This window comes from Gymnogyps californianus, chromosome 5 (assembly GCF_018139145.2).
Source record: "Gymnogyps californianus isolate 813 chromosome 5, ASM1813914v2, whole genome shotgun sequence".
NCBI classification, from domain to species: domain Eukaryota; kingdom Metazoa; phylum Chordata; class Aves; order Accipitriformes; family Cathartidae; genus Gymnogyps; species Gymnogyps californianus.
The window spans coordinates 57,472,552-57,492,581 of NC_059475.1; the positions used below are offsets into that span (position 1 = coordinate 57,472,552).

General features: G+C 38.3%; 1 protein-coding gene across 2 annotated transcripts; it reads left to right on the forward strand.

Moving 5' to 3' along the window:
* Positions 1-247: 247 nt before the first annotated feature.
* CCNK (cyclin K) lies at positions 248-19,440 on the forward strand. 2 transcript variants are annotated; one of them, XM_050896930.1, is made up of 11 exons: positions 248-309; positions 2,182-2,448; positions 3,479-3,560; positions 4,163-4,294; positions 5,117-5,222; positions 5,364-5,421; positions 7,825-7,994; positions 10,419-10,705; positions 14,733-14,766; positions 15,834-15,908; positions 18,116-19,440. In XM_050896930.1, the coding sequence occupies exons 2-11, from the start codon at positions 2,252-2,254 to the stop codon at positions 18,736-18,738; spliced, it is 1,764 nt and encodes a 587-aa protein (XP_050752887.1). In that variant the 5' UTR covers positions 248-309; positions 2,182-2,251; the 3' UTR covers positions 18,739-19,440. The 2 variants fall into 2 exon arrangements, with proteins under 2 accessions (XP_050752887.1, XP_050752886.1); XM_050896929.1 differs by having other exon boundaries at positions 267-337.
* Positions 19,441-20,030: the final 590 nt, after the last annotated feature.

Consider the following 20,030-nt stretch of genomic DNA (forward strand, 5'->3'; position numbering starts at 1 on the left):
CCTTCAGATTTCTATTGGCTTCCACGGCTTGCAATCTTCTCCCTCCGGCTTTCTGACTGGCCTGCTCCCAGACTACGGGAGCACGTCGCCCGCCTGCTTCTCGCGCTAGCAGCGGCTGAAGGAGAAGGGATTGGCCGGGGGGTGGGGGTTGCCGCTTCTCATTGGCTGTTAGGCAGCGGGGGCTCCGTCCTCGCGCGCTATGCCCATGTGACGCCGACGTGATGACGCAGCGAGCGGCCTGGCCTGCTTCCCAAGATGGCGGCGCGCAGGGTGCCGAGGCTGCGCTGTCGTTAGAGGCTCCGCGCTCCGGTGGGGTTTCCTCTCCCGCGCGTGGCCTGTGAGTGCGCCGCGGCTGCGTGAGGCCGCGGGGCGCCGGCGGCCGGGGCCGCCAGCCCTCTCGGGCTGCCCGCTGGCGAGCGCCGGGGCCTGGGGAAGAGGGGAAGGGAGCGGGGAGGCCGGGACGGGGAACGAGCGCCTCCCCGGGCACCGGCAGCCTCGTCTGCGGCGGGCGGGCCGGGCGGATCTGGGAGGAACTGAACACCCGCCGCCGGTTTGGGGGCTGTAGGGGACGGAGCTGGGCTCTCGGTCGGCTGGTTCGTCTAAGGTAGGATGTAAAAAAGCCGGGATCGAGCTCCTGAAATCTCTGTATTAATGGGGTGCGTAAAAAGGCGGAAGAAAAAAATTCATTATTTTTTTCGGTCGTTACGGTTTGGATTGGGATGCTTGAGGTGGTTCGTTTAGGATGTTTTCGGATGGATGATTTTTATTCCTGATTTTGTATTCAGAAATGCTGTCGTTGCTTATAGAAGCAGGTCTCGTCGCTTCGGGCGATTTTAGTGTTCCTGGGGTTTTAAACTGTTCAGAGCGTTAGGAAGCAAAATAACCTGAAAAAGAACTGTAACAGTTGTAAAAAATAACGCTTTCTTGGTAAATATGATGAGAATGTGTGGTCGTGGCACGGCGCTCTTTTGTTGGTTATGGAAATAGTTTTAAGTAGCCATTCACTTATTTGTGACAGAGTTTGGATTGGTCTGTGACTGGTACCATTAGTTCTGAAGGTTCTTCCAAAAACAACATGGAGCAAAGACGGTTTCTTTTATTCTGAAGAAGTGAAACTCTTTGAAGTTGAGCAAGATGCTGATTGTGGGCATTGTTTTTCTGGCAGTTCATGTGATCTTTCTTCTGTTTTCAGAAGGGAAACATCTGGAAAATTAACAGCTTAATTTTAAGAGTTTTAAGTTCAGGTCTTCCTCTGACTGTTTTGCTTAGAGCAAATAATTGCGTCATATGTTTAATCACTATTTGTTATGCGAACCTTTGCAGGTGACTGTAGTAATTTGTGCATAGTATCTGTAGCTGATTAAACTACAGTAAGAGTAGTTTTGTGCCTGAAAGAAATAAAGGCAACAAGACAGTCTTCATTCTGTCTTTAAATTGAGACGTGGCTGAACATCAGTCATAACTCAAAGACCAGAAAGTTGCCTGCAGAGCTTTGTGATGTAAATATACATACCCACAGTGCTGGTAAACAGAGGAAAGTAGCACACTCTTTGAGTGTAATCAGCTGCCTTGTTTTGGGGACGATTTTAGATGCCACCTTACCCTACAGACTCACATCAGTTGTCTTGATCTTGGTATGTGAAAGAACACTACTTTTCTTACCTTTTTTTCCTTCAAGTAACACAAGTACAGACCACTTTCCGAAGCTTTTTGCCAAGTGGTTGCTGCTGTCTTACCACCCAGGGATATTTGGGAGACCAAGTGGGTATTTAAATTGCCATTCGGACTGACTTAATGAATGTGTTTCCTAGCTATGAATAGTGAGTTGATCCCCCCCAACTTTTCAAATCTTGCTGCTACCATCATTGAATTGTTTTTCCTTATTTTGTGGACAGAGTAAGTGAAAGTTCTTCTACTAAGAAGTAGCAGATATTGTTGATAACGCGTTCTTGCAGTTTCTTTATTAAACAAGTAATAGCAAAGATAACATGTCTGTTTCTTTGAATTGAATTTGCAGTATATGGGGAGGATAAGGGCAAGGTTAAATATTACGTGTCTTTGAGCATAGAAAAAGTCCCTTCCAACGGGCAAGGTTAAACATTATTCCTCTTTACTCATCTTTGAGCGGGGAGGGGGAAGTCCCCTCCATTTTTAAAGAAATCTTTTTGTGTTTTCTTAAAGGTTCTGAAGCGACTATCTGAAGACTTCTTTTCTGAAAACTTAAAAAGCAAGAACGATTCTGTTTTGATAAATGAAGGAGAATAAAGAAAATTCCAGCCCTTCTGTAAACTTGGCAAACCTGGACCATACAAAGCCATGTTGGTACTGGGATAAGAAAGATTTGGCACATACACCCTCACAGCTAGAAGGGCTTGATCCAGCTACTGAGGCACGATACCGCAGGGAGGGGGCCAGATTCATATTCGATGTGGGAACACGTTTAGGGCTGTATCCTTTAAACTCATGTTGTTATGAAATGTCTTTATGAATGGGGAATTTCAGAATAAAATGTATGAGAAATGTCACGTGCTTAGTTAGAGGTCCAAATGTTTCTTAATCATTAATCAAAAATCTTTTTGAGTTTACTTGCCTTTTGACATAATGTGTTCCACAATTTTTATCCATTCATTGGATAAACAAGGTTTCAACTGAACCATTTTGGCAATAGAGAAGTAAGGTGATACAGACTTGCCAATTAAGGATAACTTTTGGCAGTTATGAAACTCGGTCTCTTACTACATGAATCTATGTAACTTCTCAGATTTTGAATTCTGCATTCATTTTTCTACATATTTTGACTCTGAGGCTTCTAAGCTCTGCCTCCCCACTCCTGGGGGGTTTTTTTGTTTCGGTTGGGATTTACAACTTTGTATATATTAGTAAGTTCTCCCCACTGTCCCACTCTCTCACAGACTGCCACTTAAACTTTTTGCTTCCTATATTCCTATGCTTCTTTTAATTTCCTCAGTTCTTTGTTTAATAAAACCTGGTGAAGATGAAATTTTACTCTTCTCCTTAAAGAGAAGAGTAGGGAGCATGTTCAGATTTTATTTGCATTTGTAGGTGTGAATAGTTAGTAACTTTCCTCCACACCAACACTTTAATGTGAAGTGATAATTACTCTGTTCCTTCATGTACCTGCCGCTGGTTTTGACCTTGTCTGAAGCACGTGTGGTTTAACACGAGGATGAACTTGCGTGGATCCTCCTATAAACATGATCAGGACTTTGCACGCTTCCAATAATTGCTTCAGGTATCAACTGCATCTGGGCTGAATCATAGTATTTACACAGCCTTAAGAGGTTTTGTGGCTTTTTTTTTCTAAAGCTCCTGCTTTACTTGCAGTGTTTTCTAACTGGTCACTGAATGGACAATTACTTGAGGTACTTGATACAGCAGAATGTATCTTTTCCTTTGTGCATGTTTGGTTTTGAATTTGTTTTATGCCCTGTTTGAAAGTCCTTACTCTGCACCACAGACATTATGATACTCTAGCAACCGGAATAATTTATTTCCATCGGTTTTATATGTTTCATTCCTTCAAACAATTCCCAAGATATGTAAGTATTTACAATATTGATGACTTAAGACAGTGATTGCAGTAGGCATGGACTATTTGAAATGGTGATAAGTCACTTGGGTACTACTGCTGGCCACCATTCTGAATGATAAAAAATAAGCGTTTTATCTTTTAATCATTACAGCTTAAAATACACTGTTCTTGCTTGTTTACACATTTCTATTTCTGCTTAGAAACGTATTTATATTGACATTGCAGTTATGTCTTGCTGATACTGTTCTTTAGAAAGAGTAACAGCTATAGTTCTGGCACTCCTGTATTGGCTAAAAGAAAAAAAGAAGTGTAATACCTTCTTAAAGCTGCTTGACAGACAGTGCTGAACCAGGACAAATTCTGCTTTGGGTTTCTGACCTTGAAGTAAAGTTGTATAAAACAGGCAGTCCTCCAAATTCTGTATTTTTCCTTTGAGAAAGTAAAAGTTTAAATTAACATGATAATAAAATTAGAAATTAATATGCTCATTAAGTCTTTCCTGGGAAGCTTCTACAGAACTGTTAATGGAAACTGACAGTGTTTTTACAATGCTATACTGTATTGCATATCTACATACAGACAACTTTTTGAAAGCACTTTCTTTTTTAGGTGACAGGAGCCTGCTGTCTCTTCCTGGCAGGAAAAGTTGAAGAAACACCTAAGAAATGTAAAGATATAATTAAAACAGCTCGTAGCTTGCTAAATGATGTACAGTTTGGACAGTTTGGAGATGACCCAAAGGTAAAAATACTCATGTTGAAATTGATTTCATCCTGTTGTACTCCAGCAAAGTGACATACATTCATTAGAGCACCGGCTGATTTTCAGTTGTTCTAAATTAAATTATATGTTCAGCATGCATTTTATGGCTCTTTTGGGTAATGTGATAGGTAACTACGAAAATAATTCTTGCTAATACAGGTAGCTTTGGGAGCCTACTGGGATAATTGTATAAAAAGTTTACATTTGATTTCATGTAAATTCTGATGTTATTTTGCAAATTAAAGTAAATTTGAGTAATTCTGATCAGAGCGAGAAATGGCGGGAAGACATAAATCATATTTGACAGGCTTAATGTCATTTTAGGAAGCAATTAATAGCAAATCTTAAGTGAAGTAAGAGAACTACATCTCAAAAGTATTGAGAAGTTTCCTGTTTAGAGTATTTGACTTAGCAGAACTATGCTTCTCTCAAAATTTGCATATTATAAATAGCAGAAACCCGGGAGAGAAATGTGGTGAGAGTTTACCTTTTTGTTGTGATTTTGTATATTTGGCACTTTCATGCTGTGTCTGGTTCAGTTCTTTCCTCCATGGATGAAAAGGAATTTTAAACACCACATCCCCTCTCCTGACTCAAATAAATGTGAAGAAAAAGTATCTGAGTTTAAAGTAATGTTTTAAGTTGGAGAGATTTCTGTTCTCCTTGGAGACAAACCCTAATCAAGCAAAAGCAGACAAACTGTTTGCCTGGAGATGCTATGTAGTCATGCTTTATACCAGCATAAAATATTTGTGAGTAAAAGAAGGAATAATATTGTGGTTACTTTGTAACATTCTCTAGGAAGAAGTGATGGTCCTTGAAAGAATCTTACTACAAACAATAAAGTTTGATTTGCAAGTGGAACATCCATACCAATTTCTTCTCAAGTATGCCAAACAACTCAAAGGTAAAACATTACAGGGTGAGCAAGTAATGCCTGTTATTAATTTTCAGAACTTAATTTACATTAACAGTGCAAGAATATTCTATTCCAAACTGTTTGTCCTTCCTAATTTTATTTCTTACACCTTTTCTGATTGTTTTTCAGGAGACAAAAATAAAATTCAAAAACTGGTTCAAATGGCATGGACATTTGTCAATGACAGGTAAGATACTTCTAGGAAACCTTTTGAAAGTGAAATAGTTACTGTTGCTTACTTTATTCTGGGATTAGATATTTCTTTGACAAATGTCTGTTATATGTTTTCTGCTTGTTATATGTTTTCTTGATCGTGTTTATCAGTTTTTCTTTCCATCATTACCATGATAGTGCTATTTCTTTCCATCATTACCAAATCACACAATCTAGGATGAGTATAGAAGTAGACCGTTAAGACCTTTGCGATTTTGTGGTAATGATTTAGTGCTGCATTAAAAAAAAGTTACTGTTTGAAAGGGCCAAACCACATTATAGATCTCCAGGATAGAAGCTGTCTTCTTGCCCAATCTGAGATATGTGGCACATTCTCAGAAAGGAAGTCACTTCCCAGTTCCATCATGTTGGTAAATTTTTTTTTTTTTTCCCCAAGCGGTATTCTGGTAATAGTAAACTAGCCATTAAATTCAGCGAGGAGTACTGTTTTTAGCGCTAGATTTACAATTTCTTGAATAATGGATTTGCAATACAAGGATCACATCGATTAACAGGTGTGTGTGTAGAAGCACTTTTCATGTGTAGTGTGGTATTGGAAAAAGAAAAACAAAACAACTCGATACGCTTTAGTCTTGTTAAGGAGGATTCTACAGAGTTGGGCAAGTTAATTCACCAAGGACGGTTAAATGTAATTTTTAATTTCCATAGCAAACCCTTAAGAAAATGTGTAAGTGGCCTGACTATTCAGAAATGCTAAATACATTGCTTTCAGTCATACCAGCAGTAGAACACCATTAAAAAAGAGGTGCATTGTTATTCATATGCATAATTTGAAGTAGCCCAGTGTGGCTCCAAATTCTGTAGATACCGTCTAAACTCTCCAAATGTAATTTGAGCATAAGGTTGCTTAGCATATTTGGATGTCAAGAGATGTTTACTTCAGCTGCTGTCAGTCTTGCAGGTGATGAACTTACAGGTGGAACAAAAATACAGCTTGACTCACTGTTAAGTTTGCCAGGGAAAACTTCCGTTATGTATCCATCAAACTTTGGACACTACTGTACTTGGAATTAGATGGTGTTTAATAATTCAAGAAATTTAATAATTAAAGAAAATGCACTTCAGGAAAACATTAGTATGTATTTGGAGTGATTGTTTCAAATGATACTTATCTCTGTTCTTGAGAGGCTGTCTTGTGCTTACTTAATAGGCACCATATTAGAAGTGTACTTGTTTTCTAGGATCCTGCGAAAATAATTCTGTACTTTGCACTACAGGCCTTTAGAATAGGGGGTTCTGTTCTTATGCAGCTGCAGTACACCCCCCAAGTAAATGTCATAAAAGTAGTAATAAGAAATCAGTGTTTTAAGAGTTAGTTCTTGTGTCTTTTTTACTGTTTACTGCTGACCTGATTCTACCAGTGTTTAAGTATCCCACTGGCCTTCAGTTACATGTAGCCCATTGGAGAGAAAACGGATTTAAACCACTGTCTAGACTACTATTTTGATGCATTTAAGGACGTAATAATGAATTCATCAGTGAATTTGCAGAAACTTAGCTGGCTAGCTGGATCTAAAATTCTTTAAGCAGATCCTATGTTACAGAATCTATGGAGGAAAAAGAAAGAAAAAAGGGAAAAGAAAAAAGAGAAAAACAAATTTTGTAATTTAAAATTAATATCAGGAAACAGTAACGTTGATTATGACAGGAACTTATTCAGTTAATATCAATAATGCCAATAATATCAGTTATTTTAGCATTAGCTTTGACAAAGGCTATTCAAGAGATAACCTTTTACAGTTTTTACAGCTTGATCTAAAACTTGCATCATACTCGACAAGTTGCTTTACAAGTTCATGTTGGCTGTTCTGTGGGGGGTTTTTTTAGTACTTGTTTACATTTTATTGAAAAACATTTGGAAACTCTAAAATCCAAATGAGTGCGTCGTTCCCTAACCAGTGTAATGCAGTGACAGCACACTTGTGTAGCAACGAACATGAACGCTATATTTAGTTAACACTATAGGTGAGACTACAGTGGAATGTAGCTGCCCATACTTGGAATATAATGCTGTCTTTTCCCTCTTCTTCCACACCCATACAGTGTTAGGTTTTCTGTTTTTAAACTCAAAAATTGATGTTCCCATGCGGTGTATTGCTTCTGTAGGCATATGCCCTCTGTATTATCTGTGTAAAATTACCTTGTTCCATCATAGCGGTAGTGCAGAAACAGTTTAGTAAACTGTTTTGTAAACTCTTTTGTTTAACAAGGCTCTTAATTAAAATTGTCTGAGATGTTAAAGTGTGGTGGGATTTTATACCCTGTTAATTATAGCTGTCCTACATTGAAGTGTTGTACTTTGACAATCAGAATTGTCTTCAGGGTTGTGTTTTGGTTTGGTTTTTTTATATTCCAGTCTCTGCACTACACTGTCACTGCAGTGGGAACCTGAGATCATAGCTGTTGCAGTTATGTACTTAGCAGGCCGTTTGTGTAAGTTTGAAATACAGGAATGGACATCAAAACCAATGTACAGGCGATGGTGGGAGCAATTTGTCCAAGATGTTCCTGTTGATGTTCTGGAAGGTATGAAAAACATTTGCCACAAACAGAGGAGTGTTTCCTTTAACTGTGTGACCTAGGTCATAAGTAAATGCAAATTGCTTTCTGTCTAGGTTTCAGTCAAAATAATCATGTGTAGAGTATGTAACTCAAGTCATATGTGCTATGCCATAACCAGGTTTTAAATTAAACTTATTAGACTGGCTTAGTCTGGAAGCATATTTAGTTATCATGATTAGTCTTCTGGTCAATATTTGCTTTACGACTTGTTTCATTTATAACATAGCTAATTAGCTGCTAAATTGTCGTGGGGTGTGTTTTATTACTTTTTAATGATTCCCTTCTCCCCATTTTAAATAAGCAGCTTTATGAACACTGGAACTAATGGAGCCTGGTTTCCAGTGGTTTTCTCATTGATGATTGACCTCTTTAAACAAATTATGCTAGGGTTTTTTTTTTTTTAATGGTGTACCATGGCTGAGGAACAGATTATGGGGGATGAATTCTGGTGTATGTGTGAATTCTGATAGGGGATGAATTATGGGTTTTTTCATCAATACAGATATCTTAATACTATTCCCTTTGTGTGTATATATTGCTCATATTTACCTGCTGCTTGTCCTCTTGAGGGAGAGAACCCCAGGAAGTTCATAAAATAAAGCAGGAACTTTCTTGACTCTTGTTAAGTAAATTGTGGTTATGTGGCCACTAATTTGTCTTCATTAAAGTTTTTACTGACTTAGCCGGTACAAATGTCAGGCTAAGCATATTTCTAGTTCCATAAATTGCTTTAGAAACCTTTAAAAATTGATGCTTGTCACAATCTGGCATTGGGTTCTAAGGCATTTTTAAGTGAAACAGTATGTGTTGTTGTTCAGGTGGTTTAGCCTTTGTTGCTCTTAGAACTTTTAGGTGAATACCATACTAGTTCTGATGATTTCTTACACGGTTGCTTGCTCTGTTTGTATTATAGCTTTTTTCAGAGTTCCTTCAGTTTCAGATAGATCCTCTGCTGAATCCTTGTCAAAGAGGGTTGTAGAATGGGAATCTCTCCAGTTTCTGCCACTGCATCAGTGAATGCTCATGGAAAGAACTCATTTAGCTTTTCTAGAAAGGTTTTCTTTTCCTTGAGTGCTGCTCTTGCACCTGGTTATCAGTTGGTCCTACATGTTTTCTTACAGACCTTTAGCTCCTAACATGTTGGAAGAAGAATTTAGTACTAGTCCTTTACTTAGTTTCCTGACACTTTTTTGACTGGCCTAACTAGACATGTATGTTTTAACATATAATCTTCTTTCACTCTCTTACTGTATTACTATCCTGTTGTTACGTGGTTACCTGGCTCTCCAAGCACACAATAATGACACATGGTATATTAATACCAAGACACTTTGTTCTCCTTCTGGAAGGTGTGCATATAGAATCACAGAATTGTTTAGGTTGGAAAAGACCTTTAAGGTCATCGAGTGCAACCGTTAACCTAGCACTGCCAAGTCCACCACTAAACCATGTCCCTAAGCACCACATCTATACATCTTTTAAATACCTCCAGGAATGGTGACTCAACCACTTCCCTGGGCAGCCTGTTCCAATGCTTGACAACCTTTGCAGTGAAGAAGTTTTTCCTAATATCCAATCTAAACCTCCCCTGGTGCAACTTGCGGCCATTTCCTCCTATCCCATTGCTTGTTACTTGGGAGAAGAGTACCTACACCCACCTTGCTACAACCTCCTTCAATCTCCCCTGGGCCTCCTTTTCTCCAGGCTAAACAACCCCAGTTCCCTCAGCTGCTCCTCATAAGACTTGTGCTCTAGACCTTCACCAGCTTCGTTGCCCTTCTTTGGACATGCTCCAGCACCTCAATGTCTTTCTTGTAGTGAGGGGCCCAAAACTGAACACAGTACTCGAGGTGCGGCCTCACCAGTGCCAAGTACAGGGGGGTGATCGCTTCCCTAGTCCTGCTGGCCACACCATTTCTGATACAAGCCAGGGTGCTGTTGGCCTTGACCACCTGGGCACACTGCCAGCTTATATTCAGCCAGCTATCGACCAACACCCCCAGGTCCTTTTCCACCAGGCAGCTTTCCAGCCGCTCTTCCCCAGGCCTGTAGCGTTGCATGGGGTTGTTGTGACCCAAGTGCAGGACCTGACACTTTGCCTTGTTGAACCTCATACAATTGGCCTCGGCCCATCGATCCAGCCCGTCCAGATCCCTATACATGTACATATTGTTCAGCATAGGCAGAAGAAACTCAGAAATGCAAGTATAAATTGAAAAATAGTCTTTTAAAAAAAGTCAAATCTGTGGTCGTTGTAACAGTGAGTAATATTTACAGTGAATTTTGCTGAAGTTGATGTCCAGTAAAAAGCTTAGTTGATAATTGTGTATTAAAGGTACACTTGTACATTATGAGGGTATAATCTTTTGGATTTTTTTTTTTTTTAAGACATCTGTCATCAGATCCTGGATCTGTACTCACAGGGAAAACAGCAAATGCCTCATCATACTCCTCACCAGTTGCAGCAGCCACCATCTCTTCAATCTACACCCCAGGCACCTACGGTACAGCAATCACAGCAATCCCAGAGTTCAGAGCAATCACAGACTCAGCAGCAAAAAGAGTCACAGCAGTCAGCACAACAACAACAGCAGCAGCAGCAGCAAACACAAGCACAGCAATCTAAAAAGCCCTCTCCCCAGTCAAGTCCTCCTAGACAGATTAAAAGACCAGCAGTAAGTTTAACTTTGAACTTTAACTTGCGTTTTATTTTCAAGCTGATCTGACGTCCATTTGATTTAAAGGCTGCAGTGTGCAGCAGACTTGTGTTTGCTTAAAGAATGAGCCTGGTAATTAATTTTGTGTGGCAGACTTCCGTTGGTTATATGGCAAGTATGTTAGTGTAGAACAGCCTTTACAGTTTTGGCATACTACCTTCTTATTCCACTTGAGGCAAAACCAGTGGAGAGACTTTTGAGTCAGCATGAGCTATTAAGGTTCTCACTGTTTGTGGTTCTGTGCTATCAAATTTCATTGTTTTTGCTATTAAGCAGGCTTGATTTAGGGAAGGTCTCGTGCCATACCTGAATGCAGAGATGTGCACAATGCTGATGAAGACATTATTCGACTCTCTGGTCTTTGGTTACAAATGTAAGAGAATGGTGACTTCTAAAAGTATGTCAAAATTCTTAGAAGTCTTTCAAAACAATCTAGTAACAGTAGAAGCCTATAAATGCATCATGCATTAAAGTCTCACTTTGTCTGTATTATCACGTCATCATTGAAAATAAGAAGGTACATTGGCAGTTGGATAATATCACAAGTACTCTGAGTGCTTTTCCACAGTCATCAAGTTCAAATGAAGCTTTCAGTCTTTAATCTACACTTTCTGTGAGGTTGTTTTTTTTCACTTGTAAGTTATCAAAAAAAAGTGTTAAAGTGTTACCCAAATCTTCTCGCATGTACTTAGTAAGAAGAGTGTTTTCAGAAGTAAAATCTTTGGAACAAGTCCATTTAGGAAGTAAATTTTGTACAGCTTTTACAGCTTTTGCTCTAACTTGTAATTACTGCATGCCCAAACTAGAGAACAGACATCAAGGGGAAAAAAAAAAAACGAAACCAAAAACCCAGGAAGAAGCAACAAATGATAGAATGAAATGGAATTGGAAGAGTGCAGCATCTTCATGATAGCAGCCTCCCAAAAAAGAGAAAAATGTAACTCTGTAAAACCTTGGTCTTGTAATTGCAAGATATAGCCTACTACTAGAGGAAAAAATCTGCGCTGAAATATATAGTTCTTGCACTGAACTTTAGAGTTGTTAGGATAGAAAGCTGATAAAATGTGTTAATTAGTTTGAAAATTGGGAGAGCTCTTTATAGGTAGTATGTATTTCTTTTCACATTTTTTCTACCATCAGCACAAATTCTGCTTGGGTTGTCAGATCTGCAGGGCAGGGAACTCTTTCCTTATTTTTCTTCAACAAAAATGCCTGGGACAGTTTGGCACATCAGAAACTGTAAATAACCATTTGGATTTTTCTATGTGTGTCCATCTGATTGTAAGTTGTTATGGATGCTCGTTCATTCATGTAAAGGCTCTACCTTTACCGTACTACTGATTTCAGCCCATCCCATGTGTTAATGAACTACCTCATGGAAAAAAGTGATGCCTTTTGCATGAATAGTATCTGTTGTTGTTTAACAATCGCCTCTGGTCAAGCCCTCAGAGCAACTTACCTATTCTTGAAATTAAGTTTGAAGTCCATCACCTAATAATTAAGGAAGTGAATAGTACAGATAAAAAGGTAAGTCCTGGTACACTGTAGGCATCCAGAACAAATATAAAGCAAAGGGTGACTCAGTAGGACTTTTGTAGGAGAACAGCACAAACAGCACAAATTTGAGAAAAGCAAATGTGATGATCTGAAATCATTCTTTCTCCAGAAAGCAGTCTAGGAGAACAAGATGTGTAGTGTTTGAAAGATTTACTTGGTGCTTCTAAAATGTTCTTCAGTTCGATGTACCATAAACCTTACTTAAAATTTTTTGCCTCCTTCTATAAGTAGGGCTTTGCATGACTTCTTTGGTTTGTACAGAACATAAATACACTTTGTTCCTGGAGGCCAGATTTTCCATTTACATGAACTCTTATAACTCCATTACCTTCTACTGAGCCAACATACTTTCAAGCAGCTGAGGCATTGGCCCATGCCTTACAGACCCATACCAGATGTCTAAAGCATCTGCACATCCTCTACATCTCTAGTGATGAAGAGCACTTGAATGTTCAGTTGACTTCACTAAAAATATACTGGTGAATCATTAGATGTAAATAGTATATTTAGTTTGATTACACTAGAAATTGTTAATGGGAACAATTTTAATGCACATAGAAACAGCACTAAAAGAACAGTTCCATTGTGGTATGGATTGAGCTTATTATGAAAGTATTAAATAACAGTCAGCATGCTAATAAATAATGTTGACCCTGCGATGTCATGGCTGGAGCAATACAAACTACAGTGCAGTAGAAGGACCAAAAAAAACCTCATCTCTATTTTAGCAGCTGCCATTATTAGAGAAGTGATTTAAATTTTTGTAGGCTTTGGTTTTGTTGCTTCTTGATTCCTTTTTTTTTTTTTTCCTTCCTTTAGCATAAAGTTTAAACTCATGTTTGTTTTTCTGTCACACGAGCTATTTGGCTCCAGTTGCTTGTTCCATTCTAATGGTGTACCTAATGACATTATTTTCTGAACATTGCTCCATTTTAACAAATGCACAACAATTGAATTGCTTGCCGCTTGAATTGATCAACTGACTTCACAGAATGAGTGATTTTTGGAAATGTTGCAATAAGTAGTGGAGACTTGCTTCTATTTGAAAGTGTGGGGAGATCTGATGTTTGCATGCAGTTTTACAGGCAAGGAATTTAGTGCTTAGAAAATCGAGAGAAGACCACCCAAGTAAAATGAAGGCAGCAGATGAGTCTGTGAGAGTCACCAAGAAAAGTATGTATGTTTGGAATGGGAAGATAAAGATTGTCCTTAAAAAGCAGGAAAGTAGCTGGAAGATGGCTGGAGATGAATTGAAATGACTGTCAAAGGAATATAAGAATGAGGTAGCCTCAAGCAGGCCTTAGGTACCTTTTTATTGGACAGCAAAATCTTGAGAATACCCATCAGAATTAAGGAAAATTCATTGTTCAAGTTGGAGTGAAATGTATGTCCATTCTTGCTGTGGAAAGTAAAGTGATGGGAACTGAGCAACAGTTCGTGAAGGTAAAGCTACTAGAGGTAAATAGTCCCTTGAAAAAACTTTTCATTCAAAAGACAGAGAAGCTATGTGCCACACCCCTCTGACTTTTATCATTGATTTTAAATACATTTGTAACTAAGCTTATTGTACTTAAAATTTCAGTTAGGTTTTCTGCTTTTCTCAAAGACCATCAACTAGCCATCTCAGTTGGACTAAGTAAGCTGGAAAGATTTTTCTTACTGCCTTGTCTGTGATTCTTTAAAAAAAACCACAACAAAACAACAACAAAAAAACCCAGCCAAAAACTTGTGATTGGAAGGATGATGTGAGGTGTTTTGTGGGTTTTGCTCAGTGTGCGTAAATTTTTTTTTTCTGGCATAACATTTGGCTTTTATACAATGCTTTCCATCTGAAGGCTTCTGAAATGTTTTACACTGAGCAACACTTTCACTGCCCTCCTGTCCTGGTAAATAAAGCATAAAGGCCTGAAGTGATTTTGGCAAAGGTTGAATGACAGGTCAAAGCAGAATTGGGAACAGAGGCCAAGTCTCTTGCTTTCAGCTCAGTGAGCAGTGTACCGGACCGTGACATATGTGCAGTGGATGATAAATAAATTAAACGAGATGTAATACTCAACAGCGAACACAGCAGGAAATGCTGTACCTAAAATAGCTGCTATTTTTTCAGTCTTTTCATTCTGCCAGTTAAGCTGGGCTTTCCCAATGTGATTTGACTTTGTTCAGTGTTTGTGTTGCATCTGGCTAAAGAGATTGGACATTATTAGCCTCCTAATAAAAATATAGGCACAAATAAAGGGTTTGTCCTGCCTCTTTTTAGGGGAGGGAGGAGGAAACTGGTTCTCAGTTGGAAGCTGGTTCTGGTTTAGTCAGATCTGTACAAAAGCTCTTCAGCAGGCTGTAAGTTGTTTCCTATTTTGCTTGCTTGTTACCATTTTAAAATGTGTTGTATTTTGCAATGGTCTTATTTCCTTTTTTTTTTTTTTAACAGGCTGTATCTCCAAAAGAAGAAACAAAGACATCAGGTAAATGTTAATATTCTATGCATATTGCTTTCATTTTACTGTTTTAACCAGAATAAGTAATTTGCTGACATGCACTTAGTTTGTTTGCTTACAGGCTTGGCAGTTCTAAACTATTTTGATCCTAATAATGAGTCTTCAAATATATACTGTAACTATTTTTAAAATGTTCCTAACTGCAAAACTTGAAAAAATGGAGTATAACTGTGCCCCAAGAGTCCCTTAATACAGTCTGTTGAGTAGAAGTCTTGCTAAACTACTCAACTCTCAATTTATAACTCCACGCATCATTTGGAGTAGTTCTTCAGCGAGCTGTGGGAGCTTGAAGTGACTGAAGGTACCATGTCATTAAGTAGCTGCACTAGTAATATGTCTGTTGGTAATCAGTGACATTTGTAATCAGTTGTTGGCATGGCTGCCAGTAAAAGGCATTTTGTATCAATATATAGTCTAGCTTAAATGCTTCACTGCAGTGATCACATCTAGTTCTTTTTGTTTGTTTGGGTTTTTTTCTTCATTTTGCTGTTTTGGAACAATGTATTTCAGGATAGCTAGGATGTGATTCTGTAACCTTTCCTAAGTAAGTCTGGCACTTCTCCCTCTCTGGCTCTGCAGATAGATTCCATAGATTCTTCTCCCTTCTCTCTCCTGTGCAATTGCCATTTTGTTTGATTTCTAGACACACGTTCCCCTAGCAGAGCATAGTTCAACTTCTTCTGAGATTTGTTTTAACTATTTACAAGTTACGCTTTTGTGCTAGAAAATGTACACGTGCTCATCTTCACTTGCATACTGTCATTGGGACAATTTGTCTCTAGTTATAAAATACATAGCTTGAACTTCTAGGCATGTGTTCTTTTGGAAGACTTGTATGTGATACTTGATGCCACTTTATTTATATAAAGGTCTTGATTTTAGTTTTCTTTATTAAACATACCTAGTATGTAGGATTTCCACTGTACTTTTGCATAGTGTAATATGATATGATAATCATTAGCATGAGACCAGAGTTGGAATTTGGAAAATATTGCAGAGCAATAGCCAATTAGGAACTTCCAAATGTTTTTTAGAACCACCACCACCATCTAAGATTCCTAAAATTGAAACTTCACATCCACCAATACCTCCTGCACATCCACCTCCAGGTAAGCTTTTATTTTCTTGAACACCTTTACTCTTGCCATTAATTGCCTTTTCATTCAGATGGTGGTAACAGTGTGGGGGCAGGGGTTGTTGCCTTGATTAATCAGCTCGGCAAGTAAAAGCATGAGGTAGATAAGCTCTAGAGGGAATTTCATCTTAGTAGCACAGGCTTTTCCAGACAGAAGCAAAAAAGTTATGATGGAAACAAGACTATACTAGGTGGACAAAAGCAAAACAAAGGTGCGACTGTTAAAGGCCTAGAAGACTAAAACTAATTGTCACTAGCAGGCAAAAAGGGACTTACGTTCTCAAAAGGACGGCAGATGCCATATTATATTACTATATTACTAGAGTAGCTTCCAACTCTCCTATAGAAGTCCTCCACATTACATCTTTAGTATAGAAATTCTGCAGGTGTGTAACTTCTAAACAAGAAGGGGAATACTTTCTTTGCTGTGTCCCAAAAGAGGACTTTCATCTGCTGGAGAACTTTAACACTGCACACATGCCTTATGTTTGCAAAATAAACTGTACTCTCATAAAAATATGCCTCCAGCACCTTGATGCGTTAGCTGTCCTTCCAGTGACCCTTAAATATGACATAAATATTTTATAGAGCATGGTCCATAATGTAACTGTAAGATGACAGCTTCTAACAGGGAACTACAAGAGAGAAAAACAGTGCTCTGAAATATGGTAGGACCATTTTTCCCATTTGTTAAAATCTAATTAAGAGTGAAGGGGTTCTTCTAAATATCATGTTCATTATTCCTTCAGTTGTTAAATCTTGAATGCACATCTTGCATCCAGAATGATTCTGAAAATGAGCAAATGGGGAAATTATTGCCTGCTATAATTTAGGAGCTAGACGTCATTGAAATGATAGGTACCACAGCCAGCATACCCACCTTGCATGATCTAATTATGTAGCTGTCCCAGGGGACAATTCTGCTGTTAAAATTATGACTGTTTAGATAAGGTAAATCCTATTTAGGCAGGTAATGAATTTGTTTCCCTTGTTATCTAAAATTTTCCTCTTAGAATTTGTTTATACAAGCAAATCATTGTATAAGCACTGAAACATCTTGAGAACAGTCTTTAGAGGCCAACTCTTATCTTTTGGGGCTCTGAGGAAAAATCAGGTGAAAACTAAGAATGTTTATTGACCAAATGAATAGAAGTACTAGAACGTGGATTTATCTCACATTCCGTTTAGCATTGTCAGTTTAGTTGTTGCATGTCACTGGAAATGACTGCTCTATATCTGCTTCTAAATAACTTTTCTTACTGAACAATGTTTTAGATGCTTATATATGCAAGCAAGATGGATGTCAAGATGACCCAAACTCTTTTTTGTTGGGCATTTTAATACTGACTGTATGACCGTACAGAGATGTTGCCATTAGGTCAGTCTTCTTATTGTGGTATTCCTTACTTTATAATGTCTGCATTAAGAGGAAAAATATATATTTAAGATTCTTATTTAAAGAGAAGACAGCTTAAAGCATGTTCTTCCCAGAAATGGCCAAGTATAGTTCTGTAAAATTCTGACCTTTTTATGAACTTCCCCAGACTGTCAGGTACTGAGTTCCTTGAAACTAATCAGTGGAACAAAGATGATCAGATTTTATGTCCCAAGCAATCTATTGCACTTTCTTACTTACCCTCCAGTTTTCTTTTTTCTTTCTTTTGGTAAACAGGTTTAGAACTGAGTGTTAAAGACTTAAGACTTTGGCCTGTATTCTCAAATAATATTTCCCAACATGGGAGGCAAGTGAAGTGCAGAGGGTAATCCTGGAGTATAAAAGAGGTAGAAAGGAGGCCTGGACTAAAGAAGATTGAAGCACTGATCAAAAGATTTTTGGTATCTTGGGTCCCATGACTTTTTAAATCTGCTAGTTGTGATTCTGTCCATCCAGTCTGCTAATTTCTGCTGATTGTAGAACAATAATTAAATTATAAGAAAATAGTAGTAAGAAGGGAAGATGTATTTAACTTTTAGAATGGGAAAAGCTGACCTTGGAGCTTTGTTAGGCAGCTTAGTTATTTTCTAGTGACATAAGAAGGTCTGACTGGATACCATATGGCATTCAGAAACTTAGAGAATTGAGTCCTCTTTTGATATGTTAACTGGAAGAAAAATATAAAGTATTCAGAAGCTGTTATTGCCACTGTCCTTCAAAAAAATAAATGACATTTTCTTTTCCAGAGCGCAAGCCTCCTTTGACAACTGCAGTTTCAATGGGAGAAGCAGAGCAATCTACTACTGTGGACTCAGTAGACATGCCAAAGGTCCAGATTCCTCCCCCTGCTCATCCTGCCCCAGTACACCAACCTCCACCTCTGCCGCATCGTCCCCCGCCCCCACCCCCCACCAGTTACATTACAGGGATGTCTACTACAAATTCTTACATGTCAGGGGAGGGTTATCAAAGTCTTCAGTCAATGATGAAAACAGAAGGACCAACTTACGGAGCTTTACCACCGGCCTATGGACCACCAACTCATCTACCATATCATCCTCATGTCTATCCTCCCAACCCTCCGCCACCAGTTCCACCTCCACCCCCTACTTCATTCCCCCCGCCCAATATTCCACCTCCTACTCCTGGATATCCTCCTCCACCTACATACAACCCTAATTTCCCACCTCCAAGACTGCCTCCAACTCATGCAGTACCACCTCATCCACCTCCAGGGCTGGGAATGCCACCAGCTAGTTACCCCCCGCCTACTGTTCCCCCAGGTGGACAGCCGCCTGTACCACCTCCAATTCCACCACCTGGTATGCCACCTGTAGCAGGACTTGGACGTGCTACATGGATGAGATAGCATGAGGTAATTTGCACGATATCCCTTTATGTTGACTAGGCAGGAGTAGCTAGCCAGAACCTACTTTGTAAAGATGAAGAGGAGGGTAATTTGTATAATTTAGATGAAGAAATGAGGAGGTGAAATGAAAATTTAGCTGATCTGTTTGCAGTATTGTTTATGGTGAGTTATATAGGCTTCTAGATTTTAATCAGCTTTGCAGTATCTATTCTAACTTTATACATTTGACTTAAGTTCAAATTGTCTTGAGTTATGCCAGCACTGGTTTACTTTGTACTAGCAAAACCAGCCATATTGGCTCAATTGTATCAGTAAGAAGAAAATTTCCTTCTAGAAATCAGTGCCTATTTTTGAGTATCGAAATAGCCAGATACCATGAAATTTGATCTATAATAAGAAACTTCATTTTTAGTAATAATTAAAACAACACGATGTCAAGCATAAAAGCTACTTTATTTAAGAGAGATTCTGAATGCTAGCTGACTGGAATCATTTTGAGGTGTTTGCCTTGCTGATATTTTTGTTTTGGAATGTACTGATATCTTAAAGTATTGTATGTTTACACCTATTTGCAAATTCCTGTACATAATATATATATTTTCTAAGTGTGGAAGTCTGAATGTAACAACCTACTGTGATGTACATCCTGGTTATAAATGGGACTACTTCATTCACATCTACCCAAATAAAATTGGTTCTGAATTAGTGGATTTCCAGGTTTTTCATATTAGTTCAAAATTCGTAACTATGGTACTTACTGCAAGATATTTCAGCAGTGGTCTCCCAAATCTTATTCATCAGTTTATTTAAAAAGAAAGTATTTTATTTTATTCAACTAGAAGTATACACTATCACAATCAATCTCTTACTTCATTTTTACTAAAATATTTCAAATGAATGTTTTACACACATTATCAAAAAAATCTGTACTATTACTTTCCCTCCCCAAAAAAGCCAGAGTGGTTCAATAATAGGTAAAAACGCGTGCTAAGGTCTAAAGAATTTTGCTATATACACAACAGCAGGTGCTAACTTTTCCAGTTCTTTGTAAATCATATACAGAAAATATAGCAGGGCTGTAAGATCACAGGTTTAACAGAAATCAAACTTTAAACTGATTTCTAAAGCAGCACAAATAGACTTTCCCCACATTATGAAAAATATACAATTTTATCACTTTACAGTCATGCACTTTGAAAAAGATCAGTAGTACTCTTCCCCCACGGTTTCTAAAAAGATAAAAGGTCACTTTAACACTGATTTCTTTTAATATCTAATATTTGGATAAAAAT